This window comes from Musca autumnalis, unplaced genomic scaffold (genome assembly GCF_047663935.1).
Source record: "Musca autumnalis isolate F117 unplaced genomic scaffold, ASM4766393v1 scaffold_2, whole genome shotgun sequence".
Classification (NCBI taxonomy): domain Eukaryota; kingdom Metazoa; phylum Arthropoda; class Insecta; order Diptera; family Muscidae; genus Musca; species Musca autumnalis.
Window position 1 is genome coordinate 126679767 of NW_027411755.1, and position 8609 is coordinate 126688375.

Sequence of the window (8609 nt, forward strand, 5' to 3'; positions counted from 1 at the left end):
CGTGTGTGTCCGGCTACAAATCCTAGGGTTGTGTGTTCAGCGCTTACCGTCGGCATGCGAGTTTAAATAAAATTATGAAGCTTATTTTTCAACTTCTACATAGTGGCCACAGAATCACTAGTTATTCTGGCGCTCATAGACATAAAACAATGGGTTAGTAAGGGTTTTTGTAAGTAGTTACGACTACCCAAAGTACTATAAAAACCCATTATTTAGTAAGGATTTTTTTTTTGCTGAAATTATTCGAAGATTGAACCAGAACAAGCCATGCGATAGGGCAGTGCTGGTGGCGCCCGACTAATCAAAAGCATTTGATACTGTCAAGCACTACAGGTAGTTTGCAAACAATCTCCGGATATGGATATCTCCGAAGCTGTTTAATCTCTACCTTTCCTTTATTACACCCACTCCATATGGCATTGAGATCGTTATGCGGATGATTGTACGATGTTGGCGTCCGGCACTTCCGTAATGTCATTTGTGAAGGACTAAACTTCTATTTGATCTATCTTGCCACCTTTTTTGTGCTACGAATATGCAAATATCCGCAACAAAGCCTACGGCCACTCTGTTCACCAGATAGACAGAGTTAAATGTCCTGGTCGATGGTAACAGAATTCCGACCACTAACTATCCCAAGATTCTAGGGGTCACATTCGACAGCATGTTCACGTCGTCCGTGCATGCCACAGCTAGCTGAGATGTAGGAACAAAGTACTCAAGTCACTATCCGGCTACACTAGGAGTGCCGGCAAAAAAAACTTTTTGACCACATATAACACGATATTTCGGTTTAACCCTATCCGCAGCATTCATTCGAGATTTTATGCTGGAGAAGACTGTGTAATCAGAATGCTAATTATAGATGTGGTAAATAGTATAACAAAACAAATTGTAAAACAAATGTAAACGGTTAGTCCAGTTAGTGAATACCAACCCAAAGTAATGAGAAAGCGATCCCGGAGTGGGTTCCTGTGTAGGACCACTATAGATAATGCGCTACCATTACGTCCAAACACAGATAGGTCGGTCTGTCGTAAGCGCCAGTGTGGTCGGCAAATATAAGGTCAACACAATGGAACAATATTGAAAACGGTCAAAACGGCGCTTTGAGATCTGCAACAGGGTGCCTCCTCATGCGTAGGTGAAGATTCTTACACTACAGTAACACAATGGCATGCTCTCGTTGAAGTACTTGCTCGGTTGTTACCGCGAGAGTTATCCTAATCACCGTATGCTGGATAGGACTCCCCCAACCAGTATGTCAGAGTTAGAGGTCCAATGATACAATAAAGTCTTATATCAGTCTATTCGTGGGAGAAATCTTTTCTTGCAAAAATTGAATTTCTTTAATTGCAACACAGATGTGGGAGTATCACGTTGTCGAAACTATAGCCTTCTTTCTTGTTTATAACATTGAAATTTAAAAACTTTCTTAATTTTATTGTCTTGCCTACATAAGGAGTTGTGGTGGTAAAGGAAGAGGAAGGTAATAACCTCCACAATATTCCAAGATTTAGAAAAACAAAGATTTTATATTCTAAAATCCAATAACATTTTCCCTTTTTCCTCCCGCCACCCCTTTGCCAACAGATGAAGATAACATTATGTCCAATAATTCGGTACAACCTGCCTGGCGTTCAAATTACAAACCTGATTCTACAGAAGCAATGTCCATCACTACTATGGATCTTATAAGCTGGTCATATCAAGTTGCTTGTGGCATGGAATATCTCTCATCGAAGAAAGTATTGCATGGTGATTTGGCAGCACGTAATATACTGCTGTGCGAAGATAATATTGTCAAGATTTGTGATTTCGGTTTAGCACGTTCCATGTACAAGAGTGACAACTATAAGAAGCAGGGTGATGCTCCATTACCTATCAAATGGTTGGCATTGGAATCTCTTAGTGATCACATATTTAGCACTTACACTGATGTCTGGTCATTTGGTATTGTTATGTGGGAATTATTCTCGCTGGCTAAGGTACCATATCCGGAAATTGATGCCAATCAAAGTTTGTATTTGAAACTCAAGGATGGTTATCGTATGGAAAAGCCACCCTACGCCAATGATGATTTGTATGATATTATGCTGGAATGTTGGAGTACAAATCCCGAGAGAAGGCCACTGTTTAATGTGTTGAAGGAAAGATTTGGTCATATGTTGGGTGAAGAAGTAGCAAGTGTAAGTGTAAAGTTGAAGACCCTAGCTTCCAAATCAAACTTATATATTTTGTTTCTTTTGTTGTAGCATTACATGGACTTAAATGAACCCTATTTAAGAGTGAATACCGAGTATATGAAGAGAAATCAAACAGATTACCTGGCTCTGATGGGTTCGCCAGATGAAATGGCACCTCCACCGCCAAGATATGTCAATGGTCATATTCTACCAGAAATACGTAAGTTTTCCACACTTTGTTACCCCTAATCTAATACAAACAAATACACACATACAACCACAGATAAACACAGTTTTGAAACGGACTTTGGAGCAGTGGGAAATTATTAGAAGGCTTAGGGCATACAAAAATCATAAATAAAAAGTATTTTATCGCACAGTTTGGTATTCAACTTTTTTTGTTTGAAAGTTTAGTGGAAAATGTAATCGATAAGAGAATTTGGTTTGCGATATTCTTATAGAAAAGTTTACAAAATATGCCTGTTCCAGAACCTGCAAGAATCTACAATAGGATTATGACTTTTTTACAACCTCATATCCCTGTATCATAGCGTGATGAGTTTCTACATAAGATTACATGAAATCCTAAATGTAAGGAGATTTGGTGAAAAAATCTCACGCACAAAATGATTTTAAAATTTGAATTTATCAGAATTATGGGAAATTTTTTGAAGTCACTGTAAGCTGATATATAATTGAAAGTAAACGTTAGAGCCACATGAGATAACCAAACTGCCATAACATTTGTTTCTAACTAATTATCTTTAATTCTGAGAATAAAAAATGTCGTAAACGCTTTTTTCAAAGATATAATTTTTTAACAAAAACAAAAAAAAAATCAAAGTGGTTTGTGCATGACCTTTTTCAATATTTTAATGGAATAAACGCAAAGACGTATAGCAATAAAGGCCCGAACAAATGCATTTTCCAAAAACATATGCTAATAGTTCCACATTTTGGTTACAGATGGCTACACAACTTACTGGAATTGATAACAGCAATGCCAATCGTTTTTGATTCTTATTTCTCGCGGCAGAAAACATTAACGTCGTGTTTTGTGGCTGAAATTTATTTCTTCACTATTTCTTATTTTTTATTTAATAAAAAAACAAAAGTCAACGCCGTAAAATTTGAGTTTTTATGTTTTTCTTGTCAATATTCCAATGAGTAACAGTTTTCGTTTAACAGAATGTTGCTATGATATCGTAGCAACAGAGGTTAACTCCCTCTACAGTTAATTTTTCACAATTGACTTTTCCTATCTTATAATATGTGTGTTCGTTTACTCAAAATTTGTACAAATTGTTACTGGATGTTGTTCGTTTACTCTACAGTACAGTGCAAAATGCCTTAGCCGATTACAAGAAGTTACTGAACTTGTACAAATTTGTACGAATTGTTGAGTAAACGAACACACCTAATATTGACATCTTTGATAAACGTTATTTTAGTTATTAGTAGGCTTAAGTTTATTCACGAGCAACAGGAAATAATTTTTGAAAAAAAAAAATCATTCATTCATTTCATATATTTTTCAAAAACATATTTTTTAAAATCGATTTGTGCGTGAACTTTTTTATATTTCAATGGAATAAATGTTATTTTAATCATTAATAGGCAAAAGTTCCTTCATCCGTGCTACAGGAAATCGTTTTTGAGAAGAAGTCGAAACCCTAACTACAAATTTTTAATACGATAACAATTCTTCCTTTACGATATCGAAAAAATAGTAAAATTTAGCAGATTCTTGCAGTTCTTGAACAGACCAACCCTTCAATAACAATTTTTCTATATAACAGTTAATATCAGTTTTTCTATGGCGAATGTTTCTCTAGAACCGTTCATCGATAACAAACTTTACTTTAAAAAATTTACTTTTCTTTAGAAAAGTTAGTAGATAACACAATTTTCTACAGAAGTTGTTTATCGATAACCAACTATGCTATAGGAAATTAATCGATAACAAACCTTTCTTTAGAAAAGCTAATCGATAACACCGATTTTTGTTCGTCTATAACACTCTTTAATATAATCGAAAAAAAATTTATGGAAAAATCTATCAAAAGCATCTTTTATATCGAAATACTCTTGGATAACACAATGTTATACAGAAAAGTTTATCGATATGTTACCATTCTCTAGAAACGTTGTTGTGGGAAAGTTAACCGATAAACAATTCTATTCTATAGAGAGCTTTTAGATAACAAACTTTTCTTTATAAAGTTCATCGATAACAAACTTTTTTATAAAAATAGTTTATTGCTGTAGAAAAGATAGTCGATAACAAACTTTTCTATACAATAGTTAATTGAGAATACACTTTTCTGCAGACAAATTCATCGATAAGAAACTTTTCTATATACAATTTAATCTATAAGAAATTTTTCTGTAAAATTTTATCGAAAACACACTTCGATAACAAACTTTTCTATACAATAGTTAATTGAGAATACACTTTTCTGCAGAAAGTTAATCATAACAAACTTTTCTTTAAAAATAGTGATAACAAACTGTTCTGTTGAAAAACTCATACATAACAAATTTATCTATACAAAGTTCATCGACAACAGAACTTTCTATCAAAAAGTTGAACGATAACCTGTAGAAAGGTTAGTCGATAACATACTTTTTTATAGAATAGTTCAAAGAAAAAACATCTAGAACATACTTTCCTATGCAAAATTTCATCAATACAAACTTTTCTTTAGAAAATTTTAGCGATAAGAAAATCTGTAGAAAAGCTCATCGAAAATTTTTTCGAAAACATACTACCATGTAGAAAAGTCGGTCGAAAACTTACTTTTTATATAACAGTTAAAACAACACACTTTATTACATAAAAGTGTGTTATCGATCCACTATTCATTATAACAGTTATTCTAGAACAGACTTCTATGTGGAATATTTCATCGATAACAAACATTTCTATAAAAAATTAATAGAAAACACACTTTGCTGCAGAAAAGTTAATCGATAATAAGCTCTTCTGCAGAAAAGCTTATCGATAACAAACTTCTCTCAACAAAAATTATGATAACACACTTTTCTATAAAAAAGTTGATCGAAAAACATTTTCTTGTAGAAAATTTAGTCGATAACATACTTTCTTATAGAATATTTCACACTTTTCTTTAAGAAATGTATGGGATAATAAACTTTTCTATAAAAAAGTTCAAAGAAAAACACATCAATGTAGAAAAGTTAATCGATAACACCCTTTCATTAAGCTGAGTACACATTGCCAGTTTTGAATGACAGCTTTGTTGGTGCTTGCTAGTGTGGCCGTTCATTTTTGTCATTCATCATGCAACCACAAAATGTTTTGTGGTTGCTGGACGGTTGGACAGTTATCGATAACTGCGAAATATCGACATTCAAAACTGACAATGTGTACTGCTCTTTAGAAAATTGTAGTGCTGTTATCATTATCTTCTGTACAAAAGCTCATCGATAACAAACTTATCTATATCAAGTGCGAAAACACACTTTAAGCTGGGTACACATTGTCAGTTTTGAATGACAGCTTTGTTGTTGCTTGCTAGTGTGGCCTGGACGGTTGGACAGTTATCGATAATTGTAAAAAATCGTCATTCAAAACTGACAATATGTGTGTTCGTTTACTCACAAATTTTACGAATTGTTACTGGATGTTCGTTTACTCTACAGTACAATGGAAAACGCCTTAGTCGATTACAAGAAGTTACTGAAATTGTACAAATTTGTACAAATTGTTGAGTAAACGAACACACCTAATGTGTACTATACTTTACTGTAGAATAGTTAATCGATAACACACATTTATTTATAAAAGTTCCTGCAATTTAATCGATAACAAACACATTTTTTAAAAAGAATCTAATGGAAAAAATTAGTGGATAAGGTTCAAGATTTCAATAGAAAAGATAACCGATGACGAATTATGTGCAATGTGGCTTTTAACGGGGTACACACGATCAGTTTTGACTATCAGTTTTGCTCAAAAAATCGGTTGCTTGCAAGTGTCGCCGTTCACTTTTGTCAGTCATCAGTCAACCACAAAATATTTTGTGGTTGCTGGACGGTTAGAAAGTTATCGATAATTCCGAAAAATCGAAAGTCAAAACTGATCGTGTGTACCCGCTTTAAAGTCCCTATACCGAAAAGTGGCCCTGCTCCAAGGTCTGTTTTATTAATAATTAAACATAATTATATAAATAATAAATCTATAAAATATTCTATTCTTGTCTTGTCTTTTTCTTGTACTATTTTTGTCTCTCTCAATCTCCGTAAAACATATAACCATTAAATAAAAATACAAACAATAAAACAATGCACACGCTTTTATCCTCCTACATCCTGCAACACTGTCTGTCTATGCACCTCATCAACATTATTTGCACACACACACACACAAACATCAACACAGGCATCGATTTGTCTTCTGATGATTACTTACAAATGAGCCCCAATGGTGGTTCAGTCATTTTTTCACCCACACGCCCCAAAGACTCACCTCCAATATGTACCGAAGATAATGTCGATCATCCACCCACAATTTCAACTACTTCCTTTAACTTCCCAGATACTGCAGCCGAACAACATTCCCCTACGCTGGCCAATAATTTGGATAGTCCAAATAATGCCAAACCGCCACGCAACAAAAAGGATGGCATTGATCCTCTACCCGAGGAAATACCAATGCTACCAGCCGGTAATCACCATGAGGATAGTCCAGATCAGCCCCGAAAATATGCTCAAATGTTGCAGCAACAAACGAAAAATATGCCAACACCATCACCGAGGCATCACATAAAAGAGACCAAATTGAATGGTGGTGGCAGTGAGGAGGGAGAAAATTATGTGAACCTAAAATCTCCGAAGAAAACAATCAACAATAATGGTTCAAAACATCCTGAAGCATTTTCCAATCCAAGTTACCAGATACTCAAGCCAGGAACAGAAAAAATCGATGTCAAGTAAGGAGAATATTTTGTCGGGTTATCGTTATTTGTGAAAAAGTAGAACTGTGAGAGAGGAGAGCGATAAGGCCTCTGCAGTGCAGTTTGCCACAATCTAGGTGTTATGTTATTTATTTCCATTTCTTATAAAATCGTCTTTGTCTTCGCTCTAAAAGTCGTCTCTAGGTTTAAAACTGTAATATATGTATTAGAACTACTTGTCTTCTTGTATACCATCATTAGATTCCATATTCACTCTCTGTCTCTCATAATCATCACGTCTTCATAATATATGATCTTTTTGTCGAAAACGTGCTTAGAAGTTAAGCTGCCAAGCGAAGGACATATTTTCAGCGGATAATCCTCAAAAACGAAGAATCATCGATATGCTTGGTATGCGTTCCTTGTCATTTCATTCATGTCAACAGTTTGTTAACTTTCTCTGAAGCCATAAAGCTTAATTTCTGCATTTAATTAAACAAATTATTGTTATTTATTACAATTGTATGTAAAGTATTTTTATAAAAAATATACTATATAACAAATTAATATTGCATATGTATAACTGAAAAAAATAAAAGTTTCAACTTAAAGTTTAAACTTAAATTTTCCGATGAAATCAGAATTTGTTGTCGCCCATACCACCATAGGACAAATCACCATAAACGCCTCATTTAAACAAAAAAGAAAAAATATAACAACTTGATATATTTTTATAGCTGTATTATGTGTTATATTTAGGATACCATTATAGCTTTAAATATTTGTTTATGTAACATAAATCTATTTTACCGTTAAGTATTTTTATTGAAACACACATTTTAAATTTTGCGAACGCCCATCTAGGTTAAGCATATTATAAAAAATGTTTATAACAAAATAAATATATTGCTTAATCTATATCGTATTCGATCAATAATAACAAAAAACTAGAATAAATAATTAGGTTCTAATGTAAGTTTTATTAAAAAATATATTTTTTATAAAACAAAATATTTCTAATTGTATAATAAAATAAAACTCTATCAATCTATAAAACAATCGTTTTATTTCAATGTTTTGATCGTAAGGTATGTAGCTAATTTATTTTTAAATTAAATTCTTCGTTTAAATGATCGTTTTATATCGTAAATCACGATTTGTACAAATTATTGAGTAAACGAACAGACCTATTGTCAGTTTTGAATGACAGTTTGCGGTTGCTTGCTAGTGTGCTCATTCATTTTTGTCATTCATCAGGCAACCACAAAATATTTTGTACTTGTTGGGCGGTTGGACAGTTATCGATAATTACGAAAAATCGACATTCAAAACTGACAATTGCTCTGTTCCAGAACCTGCAAGAATCTACTACTTCTTACTACGATAACATTTTTTCCTTTATGTTATCGAAAAAAATAGTAGAAATTAGTAGATTCTTGCAGTACTGGAACAGACCAAATGTGTACTGCACATAAGTGCAGTAGATGATCCACTTAAGTACAGT

The 8609-nt window shown here is 33.3% G+C and overlaps 1 protein-coding gene across 50 annotated transcripts in view; it reads left to right on the forward strand.

Moving 5' to 3' along the window:
* The window catches only part of Pvr (PDGF- and VEGF-receptor related), a 315628-nt gene extending 307951 nt beyond the window's left edge, over positions 1-7677 (forward strand). For 24 of the 50 annotated variants that reach the window (XM_073969251.1, XM_073969231.1, XM_073969244.1 and 21 more), the window contains 4 exons: positions 1463-1489; positions 1594-2189; positions 2256-2406; positions 6592-7677. In XM_073969251.1, coding sequence (XP_073825352.1) covers positions 1463-1489; positions 1594-2189; positions 2256-2406; positions 6592-7145 — 1328 coding nt within the window. In that variant the 3' untranslated portion in view covers positions 7146-7677. The remainder of the gene's footprint in view (positions 1-1462; positions 1490-1593; positions 2190-2255; positions 2407-6591) is intronic. The other 26 variants (XM_073969260.1, XM_073969270.1, XM_073969263.1 and 23 more) reach the window with 3 other exon arrangements.
* Positions 7678-8609: the final 932 nt, after the last annotated feature.